The sequence below is a fragment of the Camelina sativa genome, chromosome 6 (assembly GCF_000633955.1).
Source record: "Camelina sativa cultivar DH55 chromosome 6, Cs, whole genome shotgun sequence".
Lineage (NCBI taxonomy): Eukaryota > Viridiplantae > Streptophyta > Magnoliopsida > Brassicales > Brassicaceae > Camelina > Camelina sativa.
Window position 1 is genome coordinate 15,312,671 of NC_025690.1, and position 18,282 is coordinate 15,330,952.

At 35.4% G+C, this 18,282-nt stretch overlaps 3 protein-coding genes and 2 pseudogenes across 3 annotated transcripts; all 5 read left to right on the top strand.

Annotated features, from left to right (window-relative positions):
* On the top strand, nucleotides 1,556-4,299 carry LOC104791524 (purple acid phosphatase 22-like). The gene is made up of 6 exons (XM_010517440.1): nucleotides 1,556-1,720; nucleotides 2,051-2,342; nucleotides 2,432-2,814; nucleotides 3,106-3,279; nucleotides 3,396-3,478; nucleotides 3,838-4,299. Exons 1-6 carry the CDS (start codon nucleotides 1,625-1,627, stop codon nucleotides 4,043-4,045), a joined length of 1,236 nt encoding a protein of 411 aa, XP_010515742.1. The 5' UTR covers nucleotides 1,556-1,624; the 3' UTR covers nucleotides 4,046-4,299.
* Nucleotides 7,838-9,252, top strand: LOC104699092 (annotated as a pseudogene).
* LOC104699093 lies at nucleotides 10,491-12,778 on the top strand (annotated as a pseudogene).
* On the top strand, nucleotides 14,143-15,308 carry LOC104699094 (FBD-associated F-box protein At3g49020-like). The gene is made up of 3 exons (XM_019246365.1): nucleotides 14,143-14,970; nucleotides 15,061-15,189; nucleotides 15,288-15,308. The coding sequence occupies exons 1-3, from the start codon at nucleotides 14,143-14,145 to the stop codon at nucleotides 15,306-15,308; spliced, it is 978 nt and encodes a 325-aa protein (XP_019101910.1).
* On the top strand, nucleotides 15,786-17,219 carry LOC104791525. The gene has a single exon (XM_010517442.2). The coding sequence runs from the start codon at nucleotides 15,931-15,933 to the stop codon at nucleotides 16,789-16,791; it is 861 nt and encodes a 286-aa protein (XP_010515744.1). The 5' UTR covers nucleotides 15,786-15,930; the 3' UTR covers nucleotides 16,792-17,219.

Below are 18,282 nucleotides of genomic sequence, written 5' to 3' on the forward strand. Positions count from 1 at the left end.
GTTAGATGGATTATATAGTTACTTTTTGAATTTGACATTTTCAATATGGTAATAAAGATGTCTTCTATTTAAAATCAGTTTATATGAATTATTAGATATAATCAAGTGCAGACGTGTGTCTATTTAAATAGTCATTTCTTCTGAACTCTCTTTATATTTGTCTCTTCATCAGTAACCAACAAGTTTGTTGAAACAAATTTTTCATTTTATTTTGAGTCTAAATAATCGAATATTAATATCTAATATTCAACGTTATTCTATAATCTAAATAAAATTTTAGAAACCCTTAAAGCAATAGAGAAATTTAATACGACTTAATATAGAATTTACAGTTGCGTCTTTTTATCGTAACTTTTCGTTAAAACTATTTTAATATTTAAAATTTATTTTATCATGTTTTTGAAAGTTGTATATTTTAATTTCAATTTTTCTTTGATATAGTTTCACTCATTATTAAATACATTTTTAATTATAATCATTTAATAAAAATTACATTTACTCATTACAACCATTAATTCAATATTCTCAGTTAAGATCACTTTGTCATTATGATTTTTTTAATTGTAGCTCTTTACCATAATTCTTCATAAAATATCTTATATATTTATAATATTTTTTTAACCAAACATTAAATAAATTAAAAGATTACTTCAAGATTGGTTGCTCAAACAGGAGGATAAGAGTTTACAAAAGAAGTTTCAAAAATTAAAGATCTTGAAGATCTGGCAAGACAATCTACCCTAACGTTGGACTCGCGAGGGATCTTGATCAAGGTAAAGGAAGGGAGATAATACTTGAAACAATATTTTTTGCAAAGTTACATATATTCTATATAATATTTTTTGTTTATAAGTTTTCATTTTGATGGTTGTGTTTTTTGTAACATTTTCTGTTTAATGTTTCTGTATTCAAAATATTCTATTACATTCAAATGATTTCATAATATATATTTTAAAATTTTAAATTTATTTATTTTTTTTGTAAAATACTTCCTCCGCGACATCGAGGGAGGTATGAGTCCTAGTTAATCTTACATATTAAATGGCATTGTGGCATGGCGAGTTGAAACACGGATTTCCATTTTCCACCACGTTAAGATTTTAATGTCGACAAAAAAAACAAAAAGAACATTATAGTAAAGTCTAGTAGGACAACAATTTACGTAGGATGATGGTACCACTACCATATCACTCGTTTGTGGTATATGAGGCCTTCTTGCTCTGTATCTCAATGGCCGACGTTGGAACTGAGAACAATGGACTTTTTTCTTTCGTATTTATTAATACTTTACTAGACATCTTAAAACCTTCATTTAAAGCATCTCGTCTTTGTTTATTTTATTGGGTCCAGTTCTTTAAGGTTAAGAAAACGTTTGAAGCATTGACTTAAACATTATTCTCGTTAAATAATACACCAAATAGATAAAAGAAAGCTGCAAGCAAAACTCACAAATAGTATATAGTAAGATATTTTGGATTAAATATGAAAAGGGAAATGACGTAAGTTGTCGCGATGGTTAACGAGATGTATAAAAGTATAGACACTCCTGAAAACATCCACCGATCTCTTCAACATTAATCAACTCTTCTTCACCAAACTTAACCTCTTTCAAACATTAATTAAGATGAAACTTCTTGGTCTCTTTCTTTGTGTAACTCTCTTGTTCCTTTGTCCGTTCATATCTCAAGCTGATGACGACTCCAAATCTGATCCACAACAGGTTCTTTGATTTAACTCTCTTTCTCTATATATTTTTCAATTCAAAAGTATTCCCTGTTTTATTAGTTTCTAATATTTTCATCTTCCGTTTGTTATGGAATGTGAGATGTACAGTATAGTCCTTAATTTAAGTACAATGTATTTGTATTCAGGTAGCTTGAATGATGGATTTCTTTGATCTCCTTAGTTTTTTTTTTTTTTTTTTTTAAAAAGGCTTAAANTGAAAAAGGCTTAAATGATCTCCTTAGTTATGTTCTTAAATCTATCACATATATCTTCATGTTACATTCTGTTACTAATCTACATATAAATCATGTTTAATAAATTAAAGGTGCACGTATCATTGGCGGGTAAGGACCACATGAGAGTAACATTCATAACAGAAGACAAGGAGGTGGAGTCGGTGGTGGAATACGGTAAACAACCAGGAAAGTACGTCGGAAAAGCCTTTGGAGAAAGCACTAACTACGGATACCTTTATTACGAATCCGGAGAAATCCACCACGTCAAGATCGGACCCCTCCAATCCAACACCATTTACTACTACCGTTGTGGTGGCAACGGTCCTGAATTTTCTTTTAAGACTCCTCCGTCAACTTTTCCGGTCGAGTTCGCAATCGTAGGTAACCTACTTCAAAGACTCTTTCTTTTATAGTTCATCATCACTTTCATGTCGAATTAATGAAAGATGTTTTTTTCTGAAATATTGAAGGGGACCTAGGCCAAACCGAATGGACAGATGCAACATTATCTCAGATAAAGAGTCAAGACTACGACGTCTTTCTACTTCCTGGCGACCTCGCCTACGCTGGCAGTCTTTCCCAGTCACTTTGGGACTCTTTTGGTTCCTTGGTGGAGCCACTCGCGAGCCAGCGTCCTTGGATGGTTACTGAAGGAAACCACGAGAAAGAATTCTACATAAACTTCAGGTCATACAATGCCCGGTGGAAAATGCCTCACACCGAGAGCCTCTCTGACTCCAACCTGTACTACTCTTTTGATGTAGCTGGTGTCCACACGGTTATGCTCGGTTCTTACACCGACTTTGACAGTTATTCCGATCAGTATCAATGGCTCGAGGCCGATTTAGCAAAGGTTAGTTTGTCGATATTAAGTTTGAAAAATGCTTAACAAATAATAATTTCATCCCTTTCACACAAAAAGCCGGGGAGATATTTTTTATATAAAAACATAACCGGCTTTGGAATTCTTTGAAGTTTTTTTGTTTTTGTTTTTAGTAAATAAATTTGACATGAAGAAAAAAGCCGAAAGATTTTTACACAATAAGGGACCTATAATTATAAAATGTTACGTAGTTAAAAATTTATATAAATTCTTGACAATTAACTGGGTTTTTTTTTCTTTCTATATTTGTATTGTAAAAAGGTTGACCGTGAAACGACCCCGTGGGTGGTAGTGTTGATGCACGCCCCGTGGTACAACACGAACGAGGCACATAAAAGTGACGGAGAGAAAATGAGGAAAGCTATGGAGTCTTTGCTCTATAGTGCTCGAGTCGACGTCGTCTTTGCTGGCCATGTTCATGGCTACGAACGTTTCGTAATTCCTCAATCTTCGTTAATCTCTTTATATTATTTTTCTATTTTAAGACTTCATTAAGTCATTGTTAATGTACCATTTAAGGGTTAATTGATGTCGAATTGTGAGTAATGCAGAAACGTGTATATAACAACAAGGCCGACCCATGTGGGCCTATATACATCACCATCGGTGGCGGAGGCAGAAGTCTTGCACCACCGTAAGTCACCTCTCATTATATATCTAAATATTAAAGGAAACAGAACTAAGTAAACAATGAAATAGTCTGAATGATTCGTATTCTTCGATCAAGGAAGAACAACGACTTTTTATACAAGCCTTACAACCACAACAACAGAGAAAACTAAAGAGCTTAACTCCGAAACAAACTGCAACTAGAAATACTTATTCAAACTCCTAAAACCTTGCTTGACTTATTCAACTTTAGACTTTGTCAAACATCCAACAAATATAGTTTCATAAATTCTCACCAAGCCAAAGGTTTTTGTTTTATTAAATGTGATAATTTAAAATGAATTTATCAATATGTTTCTTGTTTTCATATAACTTGAATTACAGGTTTAAGAAGCATCATTCAAAATTATCGGTATATCGCGAATCGAGTTACGGACATGGGAGACTGAAGGTTATTGACGGGAAACGAGCACATTGGTCGTGGCATAGAAACACTGACTCGAATTCAAGTCCTGGTGACGAATTCTGGCTTGAGAGTCTTAGCGCATCATCGTCATGTTGGCCTTCGAGTCGTTCCAAAGATGAGCTATAAATCATCATATACCAAAAATAAACATTTTAGACTTCTTATGTTCACTAGATCGCTTTTAGAAAAGTAAGGAACTACACGTATGAAGAATAAAGTCCTTCAGAACCTGGCAACTACTCTGCATTTGTTTGACGTTTTCTTGTTTTGAATAAGTCCTCCTTGTTTATAGGAGAAGAATTGTTGCATGTTAGTTAAGCTAGCTCCTTTTATCCTCTGCTTCTAATTGTACTAATTAGAGTGTTTGATAGATACACATGTTGAACTGTTGATGGCTTGTGTGTTACTCTGCAAAAATCCTTGTTCTTCTGCTTCAATCAGTCTTCACTCTTGAAGATTCGTTTTCAACTGTGAATTCAAACGATTGATTTCAAGTGAATCATAAACTAACAAACATCAATATAAGCAACCAAACCATTATCGAATATATTATCCAACATCTTGCTGCATCTCGCTATTGGGTCATTTGGCTCTGAACATAGGAACTATAATAAACAGCTAAACATATCATCAAAATAAACTTTAAAACGCCTGTGGACTGGGATGTTTATATAAACTCATTAAAATCCAAATATCAAATATATGGTTTTTCAAAGGGCTTACAAACAAACATATTCTTTAAGAATATATGGGGTAAGCCTCCAGTGGTCGTTGGTGGAAAGTTGTTTGCTTCATGCTATTGGTATGATCCTTTTTCTTCTTCTCTAATTTATGGCTTGAGAATGATCATTTTTCTTCTTCTCTAGTTTATGGCTTATATCAGTTGATATAAGGAGAACAAAGAGACAAGGTTCAATGTGCAGAGGACTACAAGGAAATCTGAGCAGAGTACCTTAGACCTTGTCTCGTGAAGAATTTTTCCTTCTTATTGCGGAATGTGTATATTGGACCAAAATAGAATATGAACATTTATTTTCCTATAGGCTATTATATATATAATTAAAAAAAGAAAACTGTTGATGTCTACAACCCCTAAAACTAATTTTTTCTAATTTTTTTCCGTCTCCAAACTGTTTTACTTTCTCGAATCGATCTAATAACAAATCAAATCACAAAAGTGTAATCAATATAGATTTAAGAGCGAGCTAGGAATCAATGAATAAGAGTAGGAAGCAATGAAACAGAACTAGTAGACGAAGTAGAGATGAATCGCAAGTTGGAATATCTATTCTCATAGTCATAGCTAGCTAGTTTTTAGCTTCCAGCGGTAGATTCGGAGGAACTCTCAAGTCCATGTCCTGTGGAGTTGGAGTCAACATCCAAGACAACTTTCATGTAGGAATGTCCTACACTATCAACATTTTCTTCCACGTGTATCACCTTGTTCTGATCGTCAAGAGTCTTCAGTCCATCTGTTGTGGATATGTAGCTCAGTCATGGGAAAAGAAATTTCACTTTGCTTTTCCAAAGACATTTTTGTACATGGACACTTATAGAGAGATGAATAGCAAAGTGAAATTTAAAAAATCAAACTATAGTATCTACAATTTCAAAATCTTTTAATCTAGTAAATATTTATCATATTCTTTTTTTTAAAAATCAAACTTAGCTAATTTATAAATTTTCAAGTTAAATTATTATAAATATGTATCTTATTTCATATAATCATGCATTTTAATTAAGGAAATGGATGCAAATGAATATAATATTCAAATTTGATGCATACTAAGAAAATGTTCATACTCTATAAAAATTATTTATTTTGTTAATTTGTTCTTTTTGTAATATGTTTTATATGGATGATTATTTCAAATTTGTTTGTAAATTACCGCTTATTTTTATATATTTTTTGAAATCTTTGATGCAATTTTATTTTCCCTCATAGGTTGTACAATTATATTCTTATAAAAATTCAAATAATAACATAAGCAGAAAAACTACTTTTATTATATGGATGATGTGATGATTTATTTGTTTCACAAAAATATAATCAAACAAAGATGAGAGTTGAATATAATGATTAATTTCAAATTGATATGGTAAGATATATATAAAAACTTATTTGTTGAATTGATTTGTTATTGAATATTTTCAAAAATTATTAAAGATCTTTGTTTTTAGAAAACAATTAAATTGCATAAACTAGTATTTGATATTTTTATCCTTAATAACCATTATTAATTTGTTCTTTAGAACCTTTATTTGTAATGAAGATTTGATGTAATTTTGGATAATAATTAAGATTTAATTATGTACTTTCATAATATTAGTAAGGGAATTGTTAAAAATGCAGAAATAACAAATAAATTAAATTGCAAGCATTGTTACCTTCAAAGATGATAAAATCTGATGTAACTATGCTTGCAATTGAACTTATTTGTTGTTTCTGTAGTTTTTCTTTTTATGTCAATAATACCAAAGCTATATGTATCATCTATCATTATCATCTGGTATATCTAGAGAGACTACATAAGTATCCTTATGCTTGATAGCTCTCCTAAAGTTTTCATTGATGTAAGATATATCATTTTGAGTCGATTAGATATCTTTAAAATTTAATTTCGAAGGTCTATTACATTTGCGTTCCCCTTTTGTCTTGTGTTGTTCTCATCAACATAATCAAGATGTTGGTAAAATTGGAATTAACCTGAATAATTGAGTGAATTTAGGCTCAACCTATGGACAAACAAAGGCATGATCACATGTTGAAATAAATTACCAAGGATAAGATCTCGAAAACTGATGAGATTAAAATTTCGTAAACCAAATTTGAAAATTTTGGTTTTCCATATATGGGAGTCATACCAAGATAAATTTCTACACTTGCATTGGGCCACAGGCCCACAACTATGACTAGCTTTCAATTCTACCTACCACATAGAATTAACCTGAATAATTGTCGGGAAAGAGAAGACGAGAAAGAAGTGGCTACATACATTAAGGCACGCCTGTTGAAGTAAGAGGCAACTTTCTCCACAAGAACCATTGAATCGAAAGAGCTCAAACAAGCTTGAAAAAGACGTAAGATACGAGTTGACTAGAGTACTGAAAGCTTCAAATTCTTGTCATCTTGTATTTGAGGGTGAATCACAATAATCATATATATTCAATTATTTAGCATCCTGTAAAACAATCTCTCACCTTTACAAATTCTACTAATTACTAGTAATATTTTTAGTCAAGAAATTAATAAAAGTCAACTAAAATACTATAAATTAAATAAATAAAAAACAGCTAGGACTCCGATGATCCCTAAACGGATCAGGTCGAGATTGAAATCGGATCTTTCGTTAGATTTTATAAGTATATATTATTCAGATTAGATATTTTTGAATGAGTAAATCGGACCAAAATGGAAAAGATTCACAAAATAGAATATGAACAATAAATGTTTTCCTAACTTATAGCATGCAATATTTGTTCCTTCAAAAAAAAAAAATAATAATAACCCCTTAAAACTAATTTTTCCCAAATAATCAAAGAAAATATTTTTCATCTTTTTGCACTGGGAAAACTGTTGTCCTCTCTCGAACCGCTGATCTGATAAAAGATCAGCTGAAGCCAGATTCGAGCGGGGGTTGGGTCTCTTGAATAGTATTGTTAGGTAGACTGTGTTTGTGTTTGGAGCGTTATTGATTCGATAGCAGCACTGGGAAGGCATAAATCTGAAAGAGGCTTTGCTAATCTATTAAATTGTTGTCTCTTAATTCACTCTATCAAGGACAATGAAACGATGGTATGTTTTTCTGTTTCGTTACAAATATGGTTTCTTTAACTGCAAGCTAGCTATAAACCCTAATTCTTTATCTTTGTCTTCTTTTTGGTTTTGTTGGTGAAAGTTTGAGAAATCGAGTTGTTATGGGTAAAGACAGGATCGATGAGTTGCCTGAAGGGTTGCTTCTAAAAATACTGTCTTTACTTCCAACAAAAACTGTTATAACCACGAGTGTTTTGTCTAAACGATGGAGGTCCCTTTGGAAGTTGGTACCGAAACTCAAGTTCAACTCTAAGAATCCGAGAACTGCAGAGAATGTTGGCAGGTCTTTGCTTTTACATAAAGCTCCAGTTCTAGAGAGTTTGCATCTCAGAATCACAGATTTATGTGATGATATAGATGTTGGACTATGCGTGAGTTCGTACTCCAAGTCTCGATTTCCTTATCCATTTCAATCCAGTTTCCGAGTAGCTTGTTTTTCTGTGATACACTTGAGACCTTGAAACTCAAGAATCCTCCGATTCATATAGATCTTCCTTCTCCGGTTTCTATGAAGTCTCTTAGAACTCTTCACCTTGACTCTGTGACGTACAAAGACGATGAATCTGTTTTTAACCTTTTATCCGGCTGCCCAAATCTTGAAGATTTGCTCGTTCATCGAGGTTACCCTAATTGTGTTAAGAACTTTGTTATTGTGGTGCCATCTTTGAAGAGACTGTCGATTCCAAAACAGAAGGGGGGCTATGTGGGGCTATGTGATAAACGCTCCTTCTTTGAAATACTTGCAAATTGAAAGGTTAAGTGGTTATGAGCGTTGTCTGATTGAGGATGCGCCAGAGCTAGTTGAGGCAAATATTAGTAACATTTCTACTATAGTCAATAAGAAGATTTTGGGATCTCTCAAGTCAGCCAAGCGTCTTTCCTTGGACTTATCACCTTCGGGGGTAACAACTATTACTATGCTTGCCACATTTAACTTATTTGTTGTTTATGAAGCTTTAATACTATGATGTTTAATTATGCATAGATTGACTCTCCCGCCGGAGCTATTTTCCATCAGCTGGTGTATTTAGAGATGAGTACACGTAAAGTGCAGTGGTGGAATCTACTTAGGATCATGCTCCACAGCTCTCCTAAACTACAAGTCCTCAAGCTCATTGATGTAAGTTATTTTCATTATTAGTACTAGCGGTTAGATATATTTGAATGTCTAATAGTAATATACATTGCATTCCCCTTTTCCGCATGTTTGTCTCATTAGAAAAATCAAGATGTTGGTAAAGTTGGTGACATTGGTGTGGCTATCAGAATATGGAAGAAGACAAAGCGTGTTCCAAAATGTTTATCGTCACACCTTGAGACATTTGTGTGGACAAGATATGATTGGAGAAGTAAAGAAGAGAAAGAGGTGGCTACATATATTCTAAAGAACGCACGATGTTTGAAGAAGGCAACTTTCTCCACAAGACCCATTGAACCCAAAGAGAAGCTTGAAATGCTCAACGAGATGAATGGTGTGGTCAAGGCTTCAAATTCATGCCACCTTGTGTTTGAATAATCTTATATGTATTTCAACTCTTTTAAGTAATGAAACATGAGAAGAATCCATAATGGGTTTATGCCGTGTTTAGATTGAGATACTTGGAAGTACGTTTAAGAATTACTTATACGTACTTCTATTCTTGTTATTATTGTTTGGCATTAATTGATATCAAAATTTTGTGATTTATATTTTCTGGGGGAGTTTTTGAAAGTTTGATAATGTGAAGAGAAATCTTAACTTTATTATTTCTGCTTAAAATGTTTACAATGACAAAATAGAGTTTATATAGAAGAAGATTGTAGAAGGAGCGTAGGGTACACGTCACTACACACATCATTGATGGGGAGCCAAGGGTATCAAATCTGTTGTGCAGAGAGAGTTGTTGGACTATGAACCCCGTACGTTGATGCGTTGGTAAGGACGTACGACTTGTCTCAATCCCACGGTTTGTCTCGGGTGTTGTCGCAATCACTCTTGTTGTCGCAATCGCTCTGTTACCGTTGCAGAGTGAGGACAAATTATTATTGGGCTTGCTTTTCTGATTACAGCCCATATCTTCTAAGGCCTTGGACTCAAAAGTAGAAGATTGGGCTTCTGTTTGAACTGCAGGAACTTGATTATTAATACACCCCCTCAAACTTGGAGTGGGAGGCAGGACAACTCCAAGTTTGTACCGAAGATCACAGAAAGGTTGCTGAGGAAGTGATTTGGTGAAGATGTCAGCGAGTTGATACGCAGCAGGAACATGTTTGACGATCAAAGTGCCTAAAGCCACTCTTTCCCTCACGAAATGAAAATCCACATCAAACGACTTGGAGCGATTATGCATAGCGGGATTGACAGTTAAGTAAACGGCAGATAGGTTGTCACAATATAATTCCGGCGTTGCAGGTTGAGGAACACCAGTTTCGTGAAGAAGAAGAGAGATCCACTTGAGCTCAGACGCAACAATAGACAAGGTTCGATACTTTGCCTCAGTAGATGATCTGGACACAGTGGGATGGCGTTTGGCAGACCAACTGATGATATTTGAACCAAGGAAGGTACAAAAGCCACCAACTGACCGTCTTGTTTCTTTACAGTTGGCCCAATCACTGTCACTATAGGCTCTTAGAGTGGAATCAGTGTTGGAGTGAATGTTAATCCCCATACTAACGGTTCCTTTCAAATAGCACAGAACTCTCTTGAGAAGGTAGAAGTCAGCCAAATCTGTTGTGCAGAGAGAGTTGTTGGACTGTGAATCTCGTACGCTGATGAGCTGGTAAGGACGTACGACTTGTCTCAATCCCATGGTTTGTTTCGGGTGTTGTCGCAATCACTCTTGTTGTCGCAATCGCTTTGTTACCGTTGCAGAATGAAGACAAATTATTATTGGGTTTACTTTTCTGATTACAGCCCATATCTTCTAAGGCTTTGGACTCAAAAACAAAAGACTGGACTTCTGTTTGAACCGGAGGAAGTTGATTATTAATAGTTTTCAGCAGAAAAACAATGTCACTATAATCTATATATATAACTTGCTGAAATTGGAAAATAATAATATACGCACCGAATATATTTATTGAACAAATTGGAAAAAGCACCCAAAAAGAAAGAATATAATGTGAATATTTGTTTTCTTTTAGGTAGACAGAAACGGTAGGATGGAATTAATCATTTAGCAACCCCTAAAACATAGTATAATAATATATTTCAAATTGGTATGCATTGGGCAAATTGTTGTCAACCCCTCGAATCGCCGATCTGATAACGAATCAGTCACAAAGTGCAATCATAGTGTAAGCCAGATTCGAGCGGTAATTGGGTCTCTTGAACATTACTACACTGCGTTTGGGTTTTGGAGAGTCTTTGACACTGGGAAGGCAGAAATCTGAAAGAGGTTTTGCTAAACTACTAAATTGTGGTCTCTTCTCTATCAACGGCAGTGGAAAGCTGGTATATTTCTCTGTTTCGACATAACCCTTCTATATTGTTTCTTTAACTGCAAGCTAGCTCAAAACCCTAATTCTTAATTTTTTTTTTTGTCTTCTTTTGTTTTTTGTTTGTGAAAGTTTGAGAATTCGAGTTATTATGGGTAAAGACAGGATCAATGAGTTACCTGAGGAGTTGCTTCTACAGATATTGTCTTTACTTCCACCAAAAACTGTTATAACCACTAATGGCGGTCTCTTTGGAAGTTGGTACCGAAACTAGAGTTTGATTCTGACAATTATCAGGAGGATATAGCGAAATTTTTAGAGAATGTTGGCAAGTTTTTGCTTTCACACAAAGCTCCGGTTTTGGAGAGTTTGCGTCTCAAAGTTACTGATAAGACTGAAGAAACTAGATGTGTTATAAATGTTGGAGTATGGGTTGGAATTGCGGTTGTACGCCATGTGCGTAAGTTGGTGCTCGATCTTTTTTTATTTAAAAGTTTAGTCAGATTTCCAACTAGTGTACTTATCTCTGATACACTTGAGACCTTGCAACTCAAGTATTCGGTTCTTGTTGATGTTCCTTCTCGAGTTTGTATGAAGTCTCTCAGAACTTTGCACCTTTATCATGTGAGCTACAAAGACGGTGAATCAATCCGTAACCTTATATCTGGCTGTCCTAATCTTGAAGATTTGCTCATACATGGAGGTACTTGTAAGGTTGTGCTGACTTTGGTTATTGAAGCGCCATCTTTAAAGAGACTATGGATTCACGGTCAAATTGGGGGACGAAAGACTATGATAAACGCTCCTTGTTTGGAATACTGTGAAATGAAAGGGTTTAGTCATGGTGAATGTTGTCTGATTGAGAATGCTCCAGTGTTAGTCAAGGCAACTATTAGTAACGTTTCTTACATCGTTAATGAGAATATTTTGGGATCTCTTAAGTCAGCCAAACGTCTTTCCTTGGACTTATCACCTTTGGAGGTAACAAACAACTATGCTTGCAATTTAAGTTGTGTTTGTTTGTGTAGCTTTCATAATATAATATGATCTTTATGCATACAGATTAAGTGCCCTACCGGAGCTATCTTTTATCAACTGGTATATCTAGAGATGTATACACGTGAAGCGGAGTGGTGGAATCTACTTATGTTCATGCTCGAAATCTCTCCTAAACGACAAGTCCTCAAGCTCATTGATGTAAGGTCATTACTACTCGGCTAGATATATATATATCTGATGGTGTATCTTTCTCTCTTTTGATAGTAATACACACTAATTATTACTTGTGTTTGTCTTATCAGCATGATAAGGATGATGCTAGTAAAGATGATGTGATTACTAGCGGGAAATGGAATGAGCCAAAGTACGTTCCTGAATGTTTGTCTTCTTGCCTAGAGACATTTGTGTGGATAAGATACGGTTGGGAAAGAGAAGAAGAGAAAGAAGTAGCTACATACATATTAAAGAACGCAGAACTCTTAAAGAAGGCAACCTTTTCAACTAGACCCATTGAATCTGAAGAGCTCAACAAGCTTGAAGAAAGACGCAAGATGCTCAACGAGTTGAGCAGAGTTAAAGCTTCAAATTCTTGTCACCTTGTATTTGACGGTGAATCAATATAATCATATAAATTTACTATATTTTTCGATAGTCTGGGCTTCAAATTCATGTCACCTTGTGCTTGAAATGGAATGAGCGTATATATATATATATAGATATTTGAATCTTCTTGTCACATAGTAGAACTTTCACTATACGCTAGCTAGTTTATTTGGTGTAACAAGGTTTATATTCGGGTTTGGAGTCCAATTTCCAAGTATGGTGCTATGTCTGGCCGTTGGGAGATGAAAATTATGAATTTTATACATCATTATCTTGGGTTTTAAGGACGAGATTTAATGCATTTATTCAATTAGTATTTAGTAGTATTGGATATAACAAGAGAAAACGATCAGAACTATAGGAAGAACTGAGCTCTGAGAACAAGTGTTCGACAACATCGCTCGTAAATCTCTCTCTCTCAAGTCGCGCACACGGAGAACGTTAGGGATCAGATCGCACGAAAAACCTATCTAGCTCCTTTTGTCCTCTGTTTCAAAACAGAGTGGGTGCAGAACACCAAACCGCCTAACGACCTTCGCACGTGAGCCTGCACGTGGGACTACTTAAGTACCTAAACATAAGTCACAATCTAAAAGCCTCTCTGTCTGTACCAGAGTCTTCATCTTTCATATTAGACCTTTAACCTTCTGTAGTAACCAAAGTGTTTGATAGATACACATGTTGTTGAATTCTTGATGCCTTGTGCTACTCTGCAAATCTGAATCCTAGTTCTTCTCCTTCAATCAGTCTTCACTCTTGAAGCTTCGTTGTGAACTGTGTATCCAGTTGATTTCAAGTGAATCATAAACTAACACAAATCAATATAAGAAATTAATTCAAGATATTGTTACATGTGTAAATCGGACCAAAATGGAAAAGATTCACGAAATAGAATATGAACAATAATTGTTTTCCTAACCTACAGGATGCAATATTTGTTCCTCCAAAGAAAAAGAAAAAAAAAAGTAACCCCTAAAACTAATTTTTTCCCAAATAATCAAAGAAAATATTTTCATCTTTTTGCACTGGGAAAACTGTTGTCCTCTCTCGAGCCGCTGATCTGATATAAGATCAGCTGAAGCCAGATTCGAACGGGGGTTGGGTCTCTTGAATAATATTGCTAGGTAGACTGTGTTTGCGTTTGGAGCGTTTTTGATTCGATAGCAGCAGCACTGGGAAGGCACAAATCTGAAAGAGACTTTGCTAATCTTATTAAATTGTTTTCTCTTAATTCACCCTATCAACGACAATGAAACGATGGTATGTTTTTCTGTTTCGTTACAAATATGGTTTCTTTAACTGCAAGCAAGCTCTAAGCCCTAATTCTTAATCTTTGTCTTCTTTTTCGTTTTTTGTTGGTGAAAGTTTGAGAACTCGAGCTGTTATGGGTAAAGACGGGATCAGTGAGTTGCCTGATGATTTGATTCTGCAGATACTCTCTTCGCTTCCAACAAAGAATGTGATAGCCACAAGTGGTTTGTCTAAACGATGGCGTTTTCTTTGGAAGTTGGTACCGAAACTCGAGTTCAACTCTGAGATTAATCCGAGAACTGCAGAGAATGTTGGCAGGTCTTTGCTTTTACATAAAGCTCCAGTTCTAGAGAGTTTGCATCTCACAGTCACAGATTTATGTGATGATATAGATGTTGAACTATGGGCTGGAATTGCATTTGCACGTAATGTGCGTGAGTTCGTACTCGAAGTCTCGCTTTCCTTTTTTTCCATGCCAGTCCAATTTCCGAGTAGCTTGTTTTTCTGTGATACACTTGAGACCCTGAAACTCAAGTTTTCGGTTCTTGTTGATGTTCCTTCTCGAGTTTGTATGAAGTCTCTCAGAATTTTGCACCTTTTTCATGTGAGCTACAAAGACGGTGAATCAATCCGTAACCTTATATCTGGCTGTCCTAATCTTGAAGATTTTCTCATACATGGAGGTGCTTGTAAGGTTGTCCTGAATTTGGTTATTGAAGCGCCATCTTTAAAGAGACTATGGATTCACGGTCAAATTGGGGGACGAAAGACTATGATAAACGCTCCTTGTTTGGAATACTTGAAAATGAAAGGGTTTAGTTATGGTCAGTGTTGTCTTATTGAGAATGCGCCAGCGTTAGTCAAGGCAACTATTAGTGACGTTTCTTACATCGTTAATGAGAATATTTCGGGATCTCTTAAGTCAGCCAAATGTCTTTCCTTGAACTTATCACCTTTAGAGGTAACAAACAACTATGCTTGCAATTTAACTTTGTGTTTGTTTCTGTAGCCTTTCATAATATAATATGATCTTTATGCATAATAGATTAAGTGCCCTACCGGAGCTATCTTTTATCAACTGGTATATCTACAGATGTATACACGTGAAGCGGAGTGGTGGAATCTACTTATGTTCATGCTCGACATCTCTCCTAAACTACAAGTCCTCAAACTCATTGATGTAAGATTACGATCTGATGGTTGTCTTTCTCTCTTTTGGGGTTTTAAATATGAAAGTCTGATAGTAATACACATTTTGCCTTGTCTTTTTCTCACCAGCATGTTAAGTATCCTAGCTAAGATGATGTGGACACTAGCTGGAGATGGAATGAGCCAAAGTACGTTCCTGAATGTTTGTCTTCTTGCCTCGAGACATTTGTGTGGAATCGGATAAGATACGGTTGCAAAAGAGAAGAAGAGAAAGAAGTAGCTAAATACATTCTAAAGAACGCAAGACTCTTAAAGAAGGCAACCTATTCCACTACTACTAGTCCCATTGAATGGAAAGAGCTCAACAAGCTTGAAGAAAGACGCAAGTTGGTCCTCAACGAGCTGAGCAGAGTAAAAGCTTCAAATTCTTGTCAACTTGTATTTGACGGTGAATCAATATAATCATATAAAATTATTTTACAAGTCTCTCACCTTATAAATTCTACTAATTTACTAGTAATATTTTTTAGTTAAGAAAATTAAATAAAAAGTCAACTGAAATATAAATATAAAATCAGATAAATCAGCAAATATATATATATGGATATATATGGATCTTATTCTCTTGTATCAGCAAATATATACTATATGAATAAGCCAATATAAATACCAAAGTTCGTATCTATGAACCTTCTCTTCCCCTGAATCTACCTCTCAAAACTTGTCTCTTTCTCTAACAAGTCTTTTTAGCTAAAGTCTCATCATCGATTCAATGCCACAAGTCGTTTCTTCAGTATGCACCGGTGGCTCTGACCGGAAAATCTCATGCGAGACTCTCGCCGTAGCCGACGGCAACAACAACGAAGACTCAACTCATGACCCGAAGATCCGACCCGTTTCAATCTCCTCCGTAGATTTCCCACCGGAATCTTACTCTTTGTCAAAAGAAGAACAGCTCGAATGGCTAAACGACAACGCCTTCTTAGAACGCAAAGAATCACAAAAACGAAACTCATCTACTCCTAATCAGAATCCGAACCCTAATTCGAGCTCGCAACGAGTCTCGCTCAAATCAAAGGCGTCGATCATCGGATTACCGAAACCACAGAAGACTTGTTTCAACGAAGCAAAGAAGCGGAGGAACTGCAGAATCGCCAGAACTCTGATGATCCCTAAACGGATCGGGTCGAGATTGAAATCGGATCCTTCGTTACCGGAGCCTTCTTCTCCTAAGGTTTCTTGCATCGGAAGGGTGAGATCTAAACGCGACCGCAGCCGACGGATTCAGAGACAAAAATCCGGTTCATTTAAAGATAAACCGGTTCGGGTTAAGAAACCCGGGTTTTTCGCTAGCTTGCGAGCCATCTTCAGAACCGGTGGCGGTTGCAAAGACGTATCAGCTCACGCGCCGCGTAAAGACGCCGTCGTACCCACTCCGGCGAGGGTTTCAGCTAGGAGATCGACGGATATCAGAGGAAGACTTCCGCCGGAAGAAGTTTCACCGACGAGGAACAGTACCGGTTCGAGGAGATCATTAGACTGTGGCGGTGATGAACCGGTGTTACCTGGTTTAGGTGGGATGACACGGTTTACTTCGGGGAGAAGACCGGATTTGTTGGTTGACGTGGCGTGACGTGCGGCGTTTACGGTGGGGGACTGGGCGGGGCCCAGCTTTGGAAAAACAAAACAAAGGATCGTGATTGGGTTTGGTTGGCCACGTGGTGTCCAGAAGCGTGTGTGTATATTTTTGCAAAGTCGTTGGCGTGTGATGACGTGGCGAGTGGTTTTAACTTTTTAACGGAGTTAGGAACACGGCACATATACTGTGAGAGCTTAAAACGCGGACGCTTTTTTTTTTTTTGCGTTAAAAAAAAGATTGCGTTTCAACTACTTTTCACCGTTTTGTTATTATCTTATCAGTGCGTTTTTATTTTCTCAAGTCTTTTGATTTTGGAATTTAGTTTTTTGTTATTACTTACATAGGTATTGTTAATTTATTTTTGTATATGTGCTTTTTTGTTATAGTGGAATAATACAATGATACTTTGTGAACAGTCAATATATGCTCTTTAAGGAAGATTTTACTTCTCTTTTAAATAAATTATTTTTGTTCTTTTATGTCACTTTCGTATTTTTAATACCGCTGATTTTGTTGTCGCAGTTTAAGTTTTAATTAAGGCAATTGAAATAGTGCTAGACTCTTCAAAACAATTTAAGAATGATAGAACATTGAACATTGAAAGTGAATAGTGGGAACCATGAACACTTTAATTTCTTTTGACTTGTTCAGGTCGTGGCGAACTTAATATGATCCGTAGCTAGTGTCATTTGTATATACTATATGAGTAGTTCTTTCATTTTCAAGAAAAGACAGGTCATTATTCTTAGCCATCTTTGTTTTTTTTAATAACATTATTAACGAATGGGAACAATTTGGAAAAGTCAGTCCTTCGAATTTGGCATTTCATTATTGGCCATCCATGATGTGGCCTTCGTAAAAAGGAACATAAGAATTCAGACTTGTAAGTTTTTGTTCATTTTCTGAAGAACCTTGTCATGTGTTAATAATCATTAATATGAATATGTAGATTTTTCATATTTAAAATTTAGCAAATGTTTTCAGCTATAGTACTTTGAATTTGAAAATGGTACGTACATGTTCTGAAGATTAAACTAGTATTGTGTTTCTAAAGATTATTAATAGATATAGTAAGACAAAACATCATGGGGCACTAATCGCTGAACAAAGTGTCATAACTAAATAACTAATAGTACATGTTTAGGAAGACTAAATCAGTATTGTGAGTATGAATTAGGTTAGAATAATTCTCATCTACAGGGCTTTTGACCTAGCAATAAGGTTTAGGGTGAATACGTAGGGAGATAATTTTCTTTGCTGCAAAAAGCGAGAAAGAGGTCCATAAGTTTTGATAATTTATAGTATACTTTTAGTATTTATTTTTAGTTACGAGAATTATTGTTTGTTTGGAGTTGGCAGGAAAGACAATGACAATTAATTTGTCTCACACTAGTTCTCTTTTTTTCTTTCCTTGCCACAATTATTTCTAACCAACATGTACAGAAACATTCAAACCCCCATGTTTAGATTTTTCTTGTTCTCTCC

Excerpts from the sequence above, each read along its gene's own strand:
- LOC104791524 (XM_010517440.1), top strand. The coding sequence starts at position 1,625 with ATGAAACTTCTTGGTCTCTTTCTTTGTGTAACTCTCTTGTTCCTTTGT. Across the intron at positions 1,721-2,050 it reads CCAAATCTGATCCACAACAG|GTGCACGTATCATTGGCGGG; the intron begins GTTCTTTGATTT and ends AATAAATTAAAG. Across the intron at positions 3,479-3,837 it reads GGCAGAAGTCTTGCACCACC|GTTTAAGAAGCATCATTCAA; the intron begins GTAAGTCACCTC and ends CTTGAATTACAG.
- LOC104791525 (XM_010517442.2), top strand. The coding sequence starts at position 15,931 with ATGCCACAAGTCGTTTCTTCAGTATGCACCGGTGGCTCTGACCGGAAA.
- LOC104699094 (XM_019246365.1), top strand. The coding sequence starts at position 14,143 with ATGGGTAAAGACGGGATCAGTGAGTTGCCTGATGATTTGATTCTGCAG. Across the intron at positions 14,971-15,060 it reads TGAACTTATCACCTTTAGAG|TGCCCTACCGGAGCTATCTT; the intron begins GTAACAAACAAC and ends TAATAGATTAAG. Across the intron at positions 15,190-15,287 it reads AAGTCCTCAAACTCATTGAT|CATGTTAAGTATCCTAGCTA; the intron begins GTAAGATTACGA and ends TTTTCTCACCAG.